This window comes from Pseudophryne corroboree (genome assembly GCF_028390025.1).
Source record: "Pseudophryne corroboree isolate aPseCor3 chromosome 3 unlocalized genomic scaffold, aPseCor3.hap2 SUPER_3_unloc_26, whole genome shotgun sequence".
NCBI lineage: Eukaryota > Metazoa > Chordata > Amphibia > Anura > Myobatrachidae > Pseudophryne > Pseudophryne corroboree.
In genome coordinates, this window is record NW_026967515.1 from 739,408 (window position 1) to 757,176 (window position 17,769).

Here is a 17,769-nt window from a genome sequence, read left to right on the forward strand (position 1 = left end):
AAGTTTATTTTTTTCTGATCCAGATATTGCGAACAAGATATTATTTTTTGTTCGTTTTATAGATGATCTTTTTTTGATTTGGTCAGGAACACAAGATGAATTTGAAACTGCATTATCTAAAATTAACCAGATGGATGAGAACATTAAGTTCACAGCCTGCAGTAGCATACAACAAGTTAATTATTTGGATGTAACAATTTCTTTGAGTGAGGGACAGATCCACACTAATTTGTTTAAAAAACGGACAGACAGAAACACACTGTTACACGCCTCAAGTTTCCATCCACCCTCGACTAAATACAGTTTACCATATTCCCAATTTCTGAGGGTCCACAGAATCTCAGATAATGTGGAAAATACAGAGAAGGAAATACATGAGATGGCACTCAGGTTTAAATCTAGGGGGTATAATTGGTCGGATTTAATGCAGACCAAAATCAAAGTATTGAGCATGGATAGGAAACAATTATTAGAAGATAAGGTCACACAAACTACTATAATGCAGAATAAGATTCCATTTGTACAGAGATGGTCAACAGTAAGCGGGGAGGTAAAAAGACATGTAAAGGATTGCTAGCCAGTAGTAACCACTGATAGGGATTTGTCTGTTTTAAAACAGAAATCTCTATTATCTAGTTATACTAGAAATAAAAACTTAAAAGACCTGGTGGTGCATAATGATATTTCTGGCTATAAGAATGCCACCCCCAAAACTTTTCTCAGTAAGAAACCTGGATGCTATAGGTGCATGGGCTGCACAACTTGCAGCTACATGGAAGTAGGTCCAGGTTTCTCACATCCACATACAGGGAGGTTCATTAAGATTAATAAAATTCTGACCTGTATGAACACCCATGTAATATATTTTATCCGTTGTCCCTGCGGTTTGTTTTACATAGGGAAAACAATAAGACAATTTCGGGAGAGAATGGCCATGCACAGGTCGGCTATTAGGGCTGCTTTAGGAGGGGAAAGTCAGTCTCAACCTGTGGCAAAACATTTTGCCAAATATAAACACAATTTAGCTAGTTTAAAGTACAAGATTATTGACCAACAACCGGAATCCATTAGAGGAGGCAATAGAGATAAGCTATTATTGCAACGTGAAGCGAGGTGGATTCACTTCCTAAATACCCAGGCTCCAGCGGGTTTAAATGAACAGCTATCTTTAAATTGCTTCCTATAAATAGGGAATATTAAATCTCCATAGTTGATGATTATTAAATGAGTAAATCATTTTATGAGATGTGATCTATAATGGAGGTTTATATAAATATGGACCTAACGGGTTTTAACAGTCTAATGATGCTCTAAGAAACTATGCATTGATAGTGGGGTATTTATATTATCCAATTATATTCCAGTTTATGGAAAGAATTATGAGGTTATTAGATGAATTAAGTAGATCCCCAGGAACAGGATGCATAGTTATGCTTTTTGATTCATTTAGTCTGAAGGGGTATGTCATTTTCATTCATATTTATGTATATGTTTTTGTTTTGGTGTTGGTTTCCTAGGCAACCGGTGCACGGCAGTGACGCGGAGCATAACTCATGTGGAGTACGTGATGACGGAATTCACCCCCGCCTGTAAGCCGGGCCGAAAATGACAGAGGGTGAGGTGTCAGGTGACCGGAGCAGGAGGGTGGTTTGGAGTCTGGTGCAGAGCGGAACATGGAGTACGTCATCCACCCCCGCCGATGCATTGCAGCTGGGAACAATTGTCACGAGGTGAGGAGGGGGGTATAAATGTTTGCATATTGTACTGTGTTCATTTGGTCTGACGAAAGCTAAATATAGCTGAAACGTTACCGTTGATTCAGGGCGCAGTCTCTGTCATTTCTTTTACAAAAGTTCCCCAGGAGTGCCGCCGATCAGCACGTATATATATATATATATATATATATATATATAAAGTACAAAGCCACGGGACGTGCACATGAATGTAGATGGTGACACTAAAACTACTGGATGATCATTGTGAATGTCTGAGGTATTGATACAATGCAAATTTGTTGAGATGTTGTTTCTTTTTCAGATGGAACCATGGGTCGTGCACGTGATGCGACTGGCAAAAGGGAGCCTTTGGTTTTGGCCGACACCGGCATTTGTTTGTTGGTGATCTCTTGTAGACAGTGAGCAGTATCCATCTACAGTGGAAGAAGCATGGACACCAAGAATCTCAGCGGCGGAATAGTGGCCGAAAGTAGATTATGACAAATCGGGACCATGGGCATTTGGCGCGCCTAGCAACCACCAATCATTCCAAACGTATCAGGAACTGCACCAACAGTACAATGCCGGACCCAGCCAAGCAGTCCCACAGTCCCAGATCTGGTGAATTGGAGGGCCACGTGAGATGTGGTGGCACGTCAGACTGGTGCTCTGAAAAACAATCCAAGCCTTTCAGCCACTGTTCCACCGCTGAGAGCAAACCTAAAGTTTAACACTAATGTGATAGCTGTTTTTATGGTACAGGTTGAGAATCCCTTATCCAAAATTGAAAATCACACATTTTTGGTTCCCCTACTGAGATAATGACACATATATATGTATATTATTTGATATATCTATATATACACATAAATAATATATATGTAATTATCTCAGATGGGGAACCAAAAATGTGGGATTTTGAATTTTGGATGAGGGATACTCAACCTGTAATTATTTTGAGCAATAGCGTAGGACCTGCAGTATAGGAGGTTCCCTTGACGGGGGCTGTAGGCTTAAATGCACTGAGCAATACATGAACTAAAACTCCACTGTTTATTATTGTTAGTTAATATAGTGAGTGCAAGACACATTTATGTATGTAGTAAGGCTACTGGGAGACCTTAGATTGAGCAATATTGGATCTGACCATTACATTCCCTAAAGTCATAATCTCAGAACTGCACAGAGCAGGAATTATTATTCACAAGTAATTAGGAATGTGTTCATTATGAACAAGTTCACAATTACCATCTGAAGGTTACACAATTATTTCAGGTCTACACAACTGATATTTGAGAATAAAGACTTTAACAGAAAACACCCCTGAAGAAGTCACTATTGATAAAACGCGTTGGATTTAGAGTGAATTGGAGTGGATAAGAACAAGCCCGCCCATGCAAGGGTGACAACAAGTGCAAAACGCTTGTCTTATGATTATACAGATATGTACATGTGATAAGCTTTTAATCTTTTTTACTTGAAGTTCTAGATTCAAATTTTATTTTATTTCTGAATCTTATACGAATTGTATTTGGTGAGCTCAGGTCTACTGTATAGCAGGAAATATTTCATACCTGCATCATCTAACAAAATGCATATAAATTAGGCACTCCACAAAAAACATTACTAATTATATTATATACATACATATATACAAATGTATATATAATCACTAATAATAAACTTCTGCTTGTTACGTTTAATAACATTATAGTGTTGTGTGTAATAACTCTCTACATGTGATATTTGTCATGAATAGCCTTGTGTTAGAAACACCCAACTGAGAACAGGGCTGATGGCGGAGGAGGGTGTAGGATAAGATATTGCTGTAGTGACTGAGCAAGGAGAATGGGTTACTTCTGTAATAAGTGTTTATTACTCACCTGTGCTGATATCTGTAGGGATCTCCTCCTCCTTACACTGCTGATTACCCCTCACATACGTCTCTTCTTCTCCCTCTATATCTCCTGCCTTTATATCAGTCACATACGTCTCTTCTTCTCCCTCTATATCTTCTGCCTTTATATCAGTCACATACGTCTCTTCTTCTTCCTCTATATCTTCTGCCTTTATATCAGTCACATACATCTCTTCTTCTCCCTCTGTATCTTCTACCTTTATTTCAGTCACATACGTCTCTTCTTCTCCCTCTCTATCTTCTGCCTTTATATCACTCACATACGTCTCTTCTTCTCCCTCTATATCTTCTGCCTTTATATCAGTCACATACGTCTTTTCTTCTCCCTCTATATCTTCTGCCTTTATATCAGTCACATACATCTCTTCTTCTCCCTCTGTATCTTCTACCTTTATTTCAGTCACATACGTCTCTTCTTCTCCCTCTCTATCTTCTGCCTTTATATCACTCACATACGTCTCTTCTTCTCCCTCTATATCTTCTGCCTTTATATCAGTCACATACGTCTTTTCTTCTCCCTCTATATCTTCTGCCTTTATATCAGTCACATACGTCTCTTCTTCTCCCTCTATATCTTCTGCCTTTATTTCAGTCACATACGTCTCTTCTTCTCCTTCTATATCTTCTGCCTTTATATCAGTCACATGCGTCTCTTCTTCTCCCTCTGTATCTTCTGCCTTCATATCAGTCACATACGTCTCTTCTTCTCCCTCTATATCTTCTGTCTTTATATCAGTCACATACGTCTCTTCTTCTCCCTCTATATCTTCTGCCTTCATATCAGTCACATACGTCTCTTCTTCTTCCTCTATATCTTCTGCATTTATATCAGTCACATACATCTCTTCTTCTCCCTCTATATCTTCTGTCTTTATATCAGTCACATACGTCTCTTCTTCTCCCTCTATATCTTCTGCCTTCATATCAGTCACATACGTCTCTTCTTCTTCCTCTATATCTTCTGCATTTATATCAGTCACATACATCTCTTCTTCTCCCTCTATATCTTCTGCCTTTATATCAGTCACATACATCTCTTCTTCTCCCTCTGTATCTTCTACCTTTATTTCAGTCACATACGTCTCTTCTTCTCCCTCTCTATCTTCTGCCTTTATATCACTCACATACGTCTCTTCTTCTCCCTCTATATCTTCTGCCTTTATATCAGTCACATACGTCTTTTCTTCTCCCTCTATATCTTCTGCCTTTATATCAGTCACATACATCTCTTCTTCTCCCTCTGTATCTTCTACCTTTATTTCAGTCACATACGTCTCTTCTTCTCCCTCTCTATCTTCTGCCTTTATATCACTCACATACGTCTCTTCTTCTCCCTCTATATCTTCTGCCTTTATATCAGTCACATACGTCTTTTCTTCTCCCTCTATATCTTCTGCCTTTATATCAGTCACATACGTCTCTTCTTCTCCCTCTATATCTTCTGCCTTTATTTCAGTCACATACGTCTCTTCTTCTCCTTCTATATCTTCTGCCTTTATATCAGTCACATGCGTCTCTTCTTCTCCCTCTGTATCTTCTGCCTTCATATCAGTCACATACGTCTCTTCTTCTCCCTCTATATCTTCTGTCTTTATATCAGTCACATACGTCTCTTCTTCTCCCTCTATATCTTCTGCCTTCATATCAGTCACATACGTCTCTTCTTCTTCCTCTATATCTTCTGCATTTATATCAGTCACATACATCTCTTCTTCTCCCTCTATATCTTCTGCCTTTATATCAGTCACATACGTCTCTTCTTCTCCCCCTGTATCTTCTGTTTTAATATCAGACAGACGTTCTACCTAAAAAATAAACAAACACTATAATAACATTTGCATACAGTCAGATTAAACTGAGGTGGAACAGTATAATATCAGTGTATAATACACACACAGCTTCTCTACAGATCATATAGTGACAGTCACTTTGGTATATTGGTGAGACCCTAAATCCCACCTACCCGATCCTCCTGTGGGATCCTGTGATTCTCCTCTGTACAATCCTGGGAATACAGAGGACGGGGACATCTCTCTGGGGTATCTCTGTTACTGGACCCATCTGAAGGAGACACAGTGACTGAGTACAGTGTATATATGTGATTATCAGATGATGTGTGTATATAGGGGGCCCCCATACCTGCTCTCCCCTGTACAATACATGACAGTCTACTTTTACCCAGTGATGTGAGGGGCCGGTGATTCTCCATCATCACATCCTTGTACAGACCCGTGTGTTTCTCTATATACTCCGCCTCCTGCAAGGAGACATAGACAGTGACATCCTGACACCTTATAGGCATCTGACACACCCATTGATACAGTCATCACCCAGGCACGTCCCCTGGTGTTACTGTATAATGCCCCATTCCCAGCAGTCACCTCTCCAGTCATCACCCAGACACATTCCCTGGTGTTACTGTATAATGCCCCATTCCCAGCAATCACCTCTCCAGTCATCACCCAGACACATCCCCTGGTGTTACTGTATAATGTCCCATTCCCAGCAGTCACCTCTTTAGTCATAACCCAGACACATCCCCTGGTGTTACTGTATAATGCCACATTCCCAGCAGTCACCTCTCCAGTCATCATCCAGACACATTCCCGGTGTTACTGTATAATGCCCCATTCCCAGCAGTCACCTCTCCAGTCATCACCCAGACACGCCCCCTGGTGTTACTGTATAATGCCCCATTCAGACACATCCCCTGGTGTTACTGTATAATGCCCCATTCCCACCAGTCACCTCTCCAGTCATCACCAAGACACGTCCCCTGGTGTTACTGTATAATGCCCCATTCAGACACATCCCCTGGTGTTACTGTATAATGCCCCATTCCCAGAAGTCACCTCTCCAGTCATCACCCAGACACATCCCCTGGTGTTACTGTATAATGCCCCATTCCCAGCAGTCACCTCTCCAGTCATCACCCAGACACATCCCCTAGTGTTACTGTATAATGCCCCATTCCCAGCAGTCATCTCTCCAGTCATCAACCAGACACGTCCCCTATTGTTACTGTATAATGCCACATTCCCAGCAGTCACCTCTCCAGTCATCATCCAGACACATTCCCGGTGTTACTGTATAATGCCCCATTCCCAGCAGTCACCTCTCCAGTCATCACCCAGACACGCCCCCTGGTGTTACTGTATAATGCCCCATTCAGACACATCCCCTGGTGTTACTGTATAATGCCCCATTCCCACCAGTCACCTCTCCAGTCATCACCAAGACACGTCCCCTGGTGTTACTGTATAATGCCCCATTCAGACACATCCCCTGGTGTTACTGTATAATGCCCCATTCCCAGAAGTCACCTCTCCAGTCATCACCCAGACACATCCCCTGGTGTTACTGTATAATGCCCCATTCCCAGCAGTCACCTCTCCAGTCATCACCCAGACACATCCCCTAGTGTTACTGTATAATGTCCCATTCCCAGCAGTCACCTCTCCAGTCATCACCCAGACACGTCTCCTGGTGTTACTGTATAATGCCCAATTCCCAGCAATCACCTGGCCAGTCATCACCCAGACACATCCCCTGGTGTTACTGTATAATTCCCCATTCCCAGCAGTCACCTCTCCAGTCATCATCCAAACACATCCCCTGGTGTTACTGTATAATGCCCCATTCCCAGCAGTCACCTGTCCAGTCATCACCCAGACACATCCCCTAGTGTTACTGTATAATGTCCCATTCCCAGCAGTCACCTCTCCAGTCATCACCCAGACAAGTCTCCCGGTTTTACTGTATAATGTCCCATTCCCAGCAGTCACCTCTCCAGTCATCACCCAGACACGTCCCCTGGTGTTACTGTATAATGTCTCATTCCCAGCAGTCACCTCTCCAGTCATCACCCAGACACATCCCCTGGTGTTACTGTATAATGCCCCATTCCCAGCAGTCACCTCTCCAGTCATCACCCAGACACATCCCCTGGTGTTACTGTATAATGTCCCATTCCCAGCAGTCACCTCTCCAGTCATCACCCAGACACATCCCCTGGTGTTACTGTATAATGCCCCATTCCTAGCAGTCACCTCTCCAGCCATCACCCAGACACATCCCCTGGTGTTACTGTATAATGTCCCATTCCCAGCAGTCACCTCTCCAGTCATTACCCAGACACATCCCCTGGTGTTACTGTATAATGCCCCATTCCCAGCAGTCACCTCTCCAGTCATCACCCAGACACATCCCCTGGTGTTACTGTATAATGTCCCATTCCCAGCAGTCACCTCTCCAGTCATCACCCAGACACGTCCCCTGGTGTTACTGTATAATGTCCCATTCCCAGTAGTCACTTCTCCAGTCATCACCCAGACACGTCCTCTGGTGTTACTGTATAATGCCCCATTCCCAGCAGTCACCTCTCCAGTCATCACCCAGACACGCCCCCTGGTGTTACTGTATAATGCCCCATTCAGACACATCCCCTGGTGTTACTGTATAATGTCCCATTCCCAGTAGTCACTTCTCCAGTCATCACCCAGACACATCCCCCGGTGTTACTGTATAATGTCACATTCCCAGCAGTCACCTCTCCAGTCATCACACAGACACGTTCCCTGGTGTTACTGTATAATGTCCCATTCCCATCTCCAGTCATCACCCAGACACGTCCCCTGGTGTTACTGTATAATGTCACATTCCCAGCAGTCACCTCTCCAGTCATCACCCAGACACATCCCCTGGTGTTACTGTATAATGCCCCATTCCCAGCAGTCACCTCTCCAGTCATCACCCAGACACATCCCCTGTCCCATTGCCAGCAGTCACCTCTCCAGTCATCACCCAGACACATCCCCTGGTGTTACTGTATAATGCCCCATTCCCAGCAGTCACCTCTCCAGTCATCACCCAGACACAGCCCCTGGTGTTATTGTATAATGTCCCATTCCCAGCAGTCACAGTGACATCAGTTATATCTATAGTAATAATAAAGGGGCATGACTGGGGAGGTGAGGAGTTCTGGGAGCGTCACAGTGACGTCACTTTTATCTTTGGTAATTGGTAATTACACACACAGACATTGATATGCCCCTTTTACCACAGCAGGTGACAAACAGAAAGGCAGGGGGCAGCAGGGGAGTGGGGTATGGGAGGCCAGGGGCAGCAGGAGAGGGGGGTATGGCAGGCAGGGAGCAGCAGGGCAGGAGAGGGGGGTATGGGAGGTAGGCAGGGGGCAGAGGGGTATGGGAGGCCGGCAGGGGGCAGCAGGGGAGGGGGGTATTGGAGGCAGGGGGTAGCAGGAGAGGGGGTATGGGAGGCAGGGGGCAGCAGGAGAGGGGGGTATGGGAGGCAGGGGGCAGCAGGGCATGGGGTATAGGGGCAGCAGGGCAGGGGGTATGGGAGGCAGGGGAGGGGGTATGGCAGGCAGGGAGCAGCAGGGCAGGGGGGTATGGAAGGCAGGGAGCAGCAGAGGAGGGGGTATGGCAGGCAGGGGGCCGCAGGGCAGAGGGGTATGGGAGGCAGGCAGGGCGGTATGGGAGCAGCAGGGGAGGGGGGGTATGGGAGGCAGGGAGCAGCAGGGGAGGGGGGTATGGAAGGCAGGGGGCAGCAGGGCAGGGGGGTATGGGAGGCAGGCAGGGCAGGGGGGTATGGAAGGCAGGCAAGGGGGTATGGGAGGCAGCATGGCAGGGGGGTATAGGAGGCAGGGGTCAGCAGGGGAGGGGGTATAGGAGGCAGGGGGCAGCAGGAGTGTGTGGTATGGGAGGCCGGGGGCAGCAGGGTATAGGGGGCAGCAGGGGAGGGGGTATGACAGGCAGGGAGCAGCAGGGCAGGTTGTATAGGGGGCACAGGGGAGGGAGGTATGGCAGGCAGGGAGCAGCAGGGCAGGTTGTATAGAGGGCAGCAGGGTAGGGAGGTATGGGAGGCTGGGGCAACAAGGGAGGCAGGGAGCAGCAGGGTGGTATGGGAGGCAGGGAGCAGCAGGGGAGGGGGTATGGGAGGCAGGCAGAGAGACAGGAGCAGCAGGAGAGTGGGGTATGGGAGACGGGGCAGCAGGAGAGGAGAGTATGGGAGGCAGGGGCAGCAGGGGGGTATAGGGGGCAGCAGCGGAGGGGCTATGGGAGGCAGGGGGCAGCAGGGTATAGGGGGAAGCAGGGTAGGGGGATATGGCAGGCAGGGAGCAGCAGGGGAGGGGGGTATGGAAGGCAGGGAGCAGCAGAGGAGGGGGTATGGCAGGCAGGGAGCAGCAGGGCAAGGGGGTATGGGAGGCAGGGAGCAGCAGGGCAAGGGGGTATGGGAGGCAGGCAGGGCAGGGGGGTATGGGAGGCAGGGGGCAGCAGGGCAGAGGGGTATGGGAGCAGGGAGCAGCAGTGGAGGGGGGGTATGGGAGGCAGGGAGCAGCAGGGGAGGGGGGTATGGAAGGCAGGGGGCAGCAGGGCAGGGGGGTATGGGAGGCAGCAGGGCAGGGGGGTATGGAAGGCAGGCAAGGGGGTATGGGAGGCAGCAGGGCAGGGGGGTATGGCAGGCAGGGGGCAGCAGGGGAGGGGGTATAGGAGGCAGGGGGCAGCAGGAGTGTGTGGTATGGGAGGCCGGGGGCAGCAGGGTATAGGGGGCAGCAGGGGAGGGGGTATGACAGGCAGGGAGCAGCAGGGCAGGTTGTATAGGGGGCAGCAGGGGAGGGAGGTATGGCAGGCATGGAGCAGCAGGGCAGGTTGTATAGAGGGCAGTAGGGTAGGGAGGTATGGGAGGCTGGGGCAACAAGGGAGGCAGGGAGCAGCAGGGTGGTATGGGAGGCAGGGAGTAGCAGGGGAGGTGGTATGGGAGGCAGGCATGGAGACAGGAGCAGCAGGAGAGTGGTGTATGGGAGACGGGGCAGCAGGAGAGGAGAGTATGGGAGGCAGGGGCAGCAGGGCAGGGGGGTATAGGGGGCAGCAGCGGAGGGGCTATGGGAGGCAGGGGGCAGCAGGGTATAGGGGGAAGCAGGGTAGGGGGATATGGCAGGCAGGGAGCAGCAGGGCAGGAGGCAGGCGAGGGGGTATGGGAGGCAGGGGGCAGTAGGGGAGGGGGGTATGGAAGGCAGGGAGCAGCAGAGGAGGGGGTATGGCAGGCAGGGAGCAGCAGGGCAAGGGGGTATGGGAGGCAGGGAGCAGCAGGGCAAGGGGGTATGGGAGGCAGGCAGGGCAGGGGGGTATGGGAGGCAGGGGGCAGCAGGGCAGAGGGGTATGGGAGGCAGGCAGGGCGGTATGGGTGCAGGGAGCAGCAGTGGAGGGGGGGTATGGGAGGCAGGGAGCAGCAGGGGAGGGGGGTATGGAAGGCAGGGGGCAGCAGGGCAGGGGGGTATGGGAGGCAGCAGGGCAGGGGGGTATGGAAGGCAGGCAAGGGGGTATGGGAGGCAGCAGGGCAGGGGGGTATGGCAGGCAGGGGGCAGCAGGGGAGGGGGTATAGGAGGCAGGGGGCAGCAGGAGTGTGTGGTATGGGAGGCCGGGGGCAGCAGGGTATAGGGGGCAGCAGGGGAGGGGGTATGACAGGCAGGGAGCAGCAGGGCAGGTTGTATAGGGGGCAGCAGGGGAGGGAGGTATGGCAGGCAGGGAGCAGCAGGGCAGGTTGTATAGAGGGCAGTAGGGTAGGGAGGTATGGGAGGCTGGGGCAACAAGGGAGGCAGGGAGCAGCAGGGTGGTATGGGAGGCAGGGAGTAGCAGGGGAGGGGGTATGGGAGGCAGGCATGGAGACAGGAGCAGCAGGAGAGTGGTGTATGGGAGACGGGGCAGCAGGAGAGGAGAGTATGGGAGGCAGGGGCAGCAGGGCAGGGGGGTATAGGGGGCAGCAGCGGAGGGGCTATGGGAGGCAGGGGGCAGCAGGGTATAGGGGGAAGCAGGGTAGGGGGATATGGCAGGCAGGGAGCAGCAGGGCAGGGGGGTATGGGAGGCAGGCGAGGGGGTATGGGAGGCAGGGGGCAGTAGGGGAGGGGGGTATGGCAGGCAGGGGGCAGCAGGAGAGGGGGTATGGGAGGCAGGGGGTAGCAGGGCATGGGAGGCCGGGGAAGCAGGAGTGTGTGGTATGGGAGGCCGGGGCAGCAGGGTATAGGAGACAGCAGGGGAGGGGGGTATGGTAAACAGGAAGCAGCAGGGCAGGGGGTATAGGGGGCAGCAGGGGAGGGAGGTATGGGAGGCTGGGGCAACAGGGGAGGTAGGGAGCAGCAGGGCGGTATGAGAGGCAGGGAGCAGCAGGCGAGGGGTATGGGAGGCAGGCAGGGGAGCGAGGTATGGGAGGCAGGGGCAGCAGGAGAGCGGGGTATGGGAGGCAGGGGGCAGCAGGAGAGGGGGGTATGGGAGGCAGGGGGCAGCAGGAAAGGGGGTATGGGAGACGGGGCAGCAGGAGAGGAGAGTATGGGAGGCAGGGGCAGCAGGGCAGGGGGGTATAGGGGGCAGCAGCGGAGGGGCTATGGGAGGCAGGGGGCAGCAGGGTATAGGGGGAAGCAGGGTAGGGGGATATGGCAGGCAGGGAGCAGCAGGGCAGGGGGGTATGGGAGGCAGGCGAGGGGGTATGGGAGGCAGGGGGCAGTAGGGGAGGGGGTTATGGCAGGCAGGGGGCAGCAGGAGAGGGGGTATGGGAGGCAGGGGGTAGCAGGGCATGGGAGGCCGGGGAAGCAGGAGTGTGTGGTATGGGAGGCCGGGGCAGCAGGGTATAGGTGACAGCAGGGGAGGGGAGTATGGTAAACAGGAAGCAGCAGGGCGGGGGTATAGGGGGCAGCAGGGGAGGGAGGTATGGGAGGCTGGGGCAACAGGGGAGGTAGGGAGCAGCAGGGCGGTATGAGAGGCAGGGAGCAGCAGGGGAGGGGTATGGGAGGCAGGCAGGGGAGCGAGGTATGGGAGGCAGGGGCAGCAGGAGAGCGGGGTATGGGAGGCAGGGGGCAGCAGGAGAGGGGGGTATGGGAGGCAGGGGGCAGCAGGAGAGGGGGGTATAGGGGGCAGCAGGGCAGGGGGTATGGGAGGCAGGGGGCAGAAGGGTAGGAGGATATGGCAGGCAGGGAGCAGCAGGGCAGGGGGGTATGGGAGTGTAGGGCAACTGTGGCGAAAGGGAGCAGCAGGGCAGGGGGGTATGTGATGCCGGAGCAGCAGGACAGGGGGCAGCATGGGTGGTATGGGAGGCCGGAGCAGCAGGGGAGGTGGGTATGGGAGGCAGGGGGCAGCAGGAGAGGGGGTATGGGAGGCAGGGGGCAGCAGGGTATAGTGGGCAGCAGGGGAGGGTGGTATGAAAGGCAGGGGGCAGCAGGGTATAGGGGGAAGCAGGGGAAGGGGGTATGGAAGGCAGGGGGCAGCAGGGGAGGGGGTATGGGAGGCAGGCAGGGGGAAACAGGGTAGGGGGGTATGGGAGGCAAGCAGGAGAGGGGGGTATGGGAGGCAGGGGGCAGCAGGGGAGGGGGGTATGGGAGGCCGGTGGTAGCAGGAGAGGGGGTATGGGGGGCAGCAGGGGAGGGGGGTATGGGAGGCAGGGGGCAGCAGGGGAGGGGGTATGGGAGGCAGGTGGCAGCAGGGTAGGGGGGTATGGGAGGCAGGGGGCAGCAGGGGAGGGGGTATGGGAAGCCGGGGGTAGCAGGAGAGGGGGTATGGGGGGCAGCAGGGGAGGGGGGTATGGGAGGCAGGGGGCAGCAGGGGAGGGGGTATGGGAGGAAGGTGGCAGCAGGGGAGGGGGGTATGGGAGGCAGGGGGCAGCAGGGGAGGGGGTATGGGAGGCAGGGGGCAGCAGGGGAGGGGGTATGGGAGGCAGGTGGCAGCAGGGGAGGGGGGTATGGGAGGCAGGGGGCAGCAGGGTATGGGGGTATGGGAGGCAGGTGGCAGTAGGGGAGGGGGGTATGGCAGGCAGGGGGCAGCAGGAGAGGGGGTATGGGAGGCAGGGGGTAGCAGGGCATGGGAGGCCGGGGAAGCAGGAGTGTGTAGTATGGGAGGCCGGGGCAGCAGGGTATAGGTGACAGCAGGGGAGGGGAGTATGGTAAACAGGAAGCAGCAGGGCGGGGGTATAGGGGGCAGCAGGGGAGGGAGGTATGGGAGGCTGGGGCAACAGGGGAGGTAGGGAGCAGCAGGGCGGTATGAGAGGCAGGGAGCAGCAGGGGAGGGGTATGGGAGGCAGGCAGGGGAGCGAGGTATGGGAGGCAGGGGCAGCAGGAGAGCGGGGTATGGGAGGCAGGGGGCAGCAGGAGAGGGGGGTATGGGAGGCAGGGGGCAGCAGGAGAGGGGGGTATAGGGGGCAGCAGGGCAGGGGGTATGGGAGGCAGGGGGCAGAAGGGTAGGAGGATATGGCAGGCAGGGAGCAGCAGGGCAGGGGGGTATGGGAGTGTAGGGCAACTGTGGCGAAAGGGAGCAGCAGGGCAGGGGGGTATGTGATGCCGGAGCAGCAGGACAGGGGGCAGCATGGGTGGTATGGGAGGCCGGAGCAGCAGGGGAGGTGGGTATGGGAGGCAGGGGGCAGCAGGAGAGGGGGTATGGGAGGCAGGGGGCAGCAGGGTATAGTGGGCAGCAGGGGAGGGTGGTATGAAAGGCAGGGGGCAGCAGGGTATAGGGGGAAGCAGGGGAAGGGGGTATGGAAGGCAGGGGGCAGCAGGGGAGGGGGTATGGGAGGCAGGCAGGGGGAAACAGGGTAGGGGGGTATGGGAGGCAAGCAGGAGAGGGGGGTATGGGAGGCAGGGGGCAGCAGTAGAGGGGGGTATGGGAGGCAGGGGACAGCAGGGCAGGGGGTATGGGAGGCAGGGGCAGCAGGGTATAGAGGGCAGCAGGACAGGGGGGTATGGGAGGCTAGGGCAACTGTGGCGAAAGGGAGCAGCAGGGCAGGGGGGTATGGGAGGCCGGAGCAGCAGGGGAGGCAGCAGGGGAGGGGGGTATGGGAGGCAGGGGGCAGCAGGGGAGGGGGGTATGGGAGGCCGGTGGTAGCAGGAGAGGGGGTATGGGGGGCAGCAGGGGAGGGGGGTATGGGAGGCAGGGGGCAGCAGGGGAGGGGGTATGGGAGGCAGGTGGCAGCAGGGGAGAGGGGTATGGGAGGCAGCAGGGGAAGGGGGGTATGGGAGACAGGGGGCAGCAGGGGAGGGGGTATGGGAGGCAGGGGGCAGCAGGGGAGGGGGTATGGGAGGCAGGGGGCAGCAGGAGAGGGGGGTATGGGAGGCAGGGGACAGCAGGGCAGGGGGTATGGGAGGCAGGGGCAGCAGGGTATAGAGGGCAGCAGGACAGGGGGGTATGGGAGGCTAGGGCAACTGTGGCGAAAGGGAGCAGCAGGGCAGGGGGGTATGGGAGGCCGGAGCAGCAGGGGAGGCAGCAGGGGAGGGGGGTATGGGAGGCAGGGGGCAGCAGGGGAGGGGGGTATGGGAGGCCGGGGGTAGCAGGAGAGGGGGTATGGGGGGCAGCAGGGGAGGGGGGTATGGGAGGCAGGGGGCAGCAGGGGAGGGGGTATGGGAGGCAGGTGGCAGCAGGGTAGGGGGGTATGGGAGGCAGGGGGCAGCAGGGGAGGGGGTATGGGAAGCCGGGGGTAGCAGGAGAGGGGGTATGGGGGGCAGCAGGGGAGGGGGGTATGGGAGGCAGGGGGCAGCAGGGGAGGGGGTATGGGAGGAAGGTGGCAGCAGGGGAGGGGGGTATGGGAGGCAGGGGGCAGCAGGGGAGGGGGTATGGGAGGCAGGTGGCAGCAGGGGAGGGGGGTATGGGAGGCAGGGGGCAGCAGGGGAGGGGGTATGGGAGGCAGGTGGCAGCAGGGGAGGGGGGTATGGGAGGCAGGGGGCAGCAGGGGAGGGGGTATGGGAGGCAGGGGGCAGCAGGAGAGGGGGGTATGGGAGGCAGGTGGCAGCAGGGTAGGGGGGTATGGGAGGCAGGGGGCAGCAGGGTAGGGGGGTATGGGAGGCAGGGGGCAGCAGGGTAGGGGGGTATGGGAGGTAGGGGGCAGCAGGGGAGGGGGTATGGGAGGCAGGTGGCAGCAGGGTATGGGGGTATGGGAGGTAGGGGGCAGCAGGGGAGGGGGTATGGGAGGCAGGGGGCAGCAGGGGAGGGGGTATGGGAGGCAGGGGGCAGCAGGGGAGGGGGGTATGGGAGGCAGGTGGCAGCAGGGTATGGGAGGTAGGGGGCAGCAGGGTATGGGAGGCAGGGGGCAGCAGGGGAGGGGGTATGGGAGGCAGGGGGCAGCAGGAGAGGGGGGTATGGGAGGCAGGTGGCAGCAGGGTAGGTGGGTATGGGAGGCAGGTGGCAGCAGGGTAGGTGGGTATGGGAGGCAGGGGGCAGCAGGGTAGGGGGGTATGGGAGGCAGGTGGCAGCAGGGTAGGGGGGTATGGGAGGCAGGTGGCAGCAGGGGAGGGGGGTATGGGAGGCAGGTGGCAGCAGGGTAGGTGGGTATGGGAGGCAGGTGGCAGCAGGGTAGGTGGGTATGGGAGGCAGGGGGCAGCAGGGTAGGGGGGTATGGGAGGTAGGGGGCAGCAGGGTAGGGGGGTATGGGAGGCAGGGGGCAGCAGGGTAGGGGGGTATGGGAGGCAGGTGGCAGCAGGGTAGGGGGGTATGGGAGGCAGGTGGCAGCAGGGGAGGGGGGTATGGGAGGCAGGTGGCAGCAGGGTATGGGGGTATGGGAGGCAGGGGGCAGCAGGGTAGGGGGGTATGGGAGGCAGGGGGCAGCAGGGGAGGGGGGTATGGGGGGCAGGGGGAGGAGACAGGAGAGGGCAGGAGATGTTACCAGGGACAGTATTTCGGGGTCAGCGTCTAATTCATCGCACGGGATCAGGCACCAGCCCCGCCCACTATCTCATAGGCTGCAGCAACCCGTCACTCAGCCAGCCCCGCCCCTGTCTCTAGCTATTGGTCGCAAGGTCCAATCACTCATTTACCTTTCTCCCGCCCATTCCTCCCAGCCCCGCCCCCACTCCCTCCCATACACGTCACGGTGAGTGACGGGACTCTCCAACCAATGGCGGGTAGAGTGGGCGGGGATTTATGTTGAGGGACGGGACGCAGCGGCTTATGAGCGGGAGGGTGGGCGGTGCTGACTGACTGCGCTATACAGACGGTGACCCGGAAACATCGCCCCGCCCCTTCCTGTACACAGAGCTCCGCCCCCGGTCTCCTCCAGGTAATGGCCGCCGCCCCCTCTGCTGCCGGGCAGGGTGTATGTGCTGCAGTGTGTGGTGCATGGAGAGTATATTACCCGTGTCATACACACACACAGCGCTGCACACACTGATCTCACTGCTCATACAGGCGTGTTACACACAGGGGGCGTATACTCCCAGTGTCCGTGGAGATCAGGTAATGGCGTCTTACTATACAGGGGGAGCAGCATGTGGTGTCCTGTTATTGTTATTATACAGGGGAGCAGCCTGTGGTGTCCTGTTATTGTTATTATACAGGAGGAGCAGCCTGTGGTTTCATGTTATTATTATACAGGGGGAGCAGCCTGTGGTGTCCTGTTATTGTTATTATACAGTGGGAGCAGCCTGTGGTGTCCTGTTATTATTATACAGGGGGAGCAGCCTGTGGTGTCCTGTTATTGTTATTATACAGAGTGAGCGGCCTGTGGTGTCCTGTTATTGTTATTATACAGGGGGAGCAGCCTGTGGTGTCCTGTTATTGTTATTATACAGGGGGAGCAGCCTGTGGTGTCCTGTTATTATTATACAGGGGGAGCAGCCTGTGGTGTCCTGTTATTATTATTATACAGGGGGAGCGGCCTGTGGTGTCCTGTTATTGTTATTATACAGGGGGAGCAGCCTGTGGTGTCCTGTTATTATTATTATTATACAGGCGGAGCGGAGCAGTCTGTGGTTTCATGTTATTATTATACAGGAGGAGCAGCCTGTGGTGTCCTGTTATTATTATTATTATTATTATTATACAGAGGGAGCAGCCTGTGGTGTCCTGTTATTATTATACAGGAGGAGCAGCCTGTGGTGTCCTGTTATTATTATTATTATTATTATTATTATTATTATACATTATTATTTTGTATACGTGCCAGCAGCCGGCCTGTTACTGTGCCCCATGCTGTGTGCAAATGTGGGGAATACCAGGGAGGCGCTCTATCCAAATGATGCAACAAAACATAAAAACAATATAAACCGTAATATAGAGCAAAACATATACTAATGGGTGTTACCCTGAGGTGTATGATATCTCTGGTATACATGATATACACAATGAGTATACACAAAGGTATCACTGA

At 54.6% G+C, this 17,769-nt stretch overlaps 1 protein-coding gene across 1 annotated transcript in view; it reads left to right on the top strand.

Moving 5' to 3' along the window:
• LOC134983832 (uncharacterized) overlaps positions 1-17,769 on the top strand; it is a gene marked incomplete at its 3' end in the record, with an annotated part of 177,423 nt that overhangs the window by 141,646 nt on the left and 18,008 nt on the right. The window contains exon 10 of the mRNA XM_063949456.1: positions 1,518-1,589. Within this exon, the coding sequence (XP_063805526.1) occupies positions 1,518-1,589 (72 nt within the window). The remainder of the gene's footprint in view (positions 1-1,517; positions 1,590-17,769) is intronic.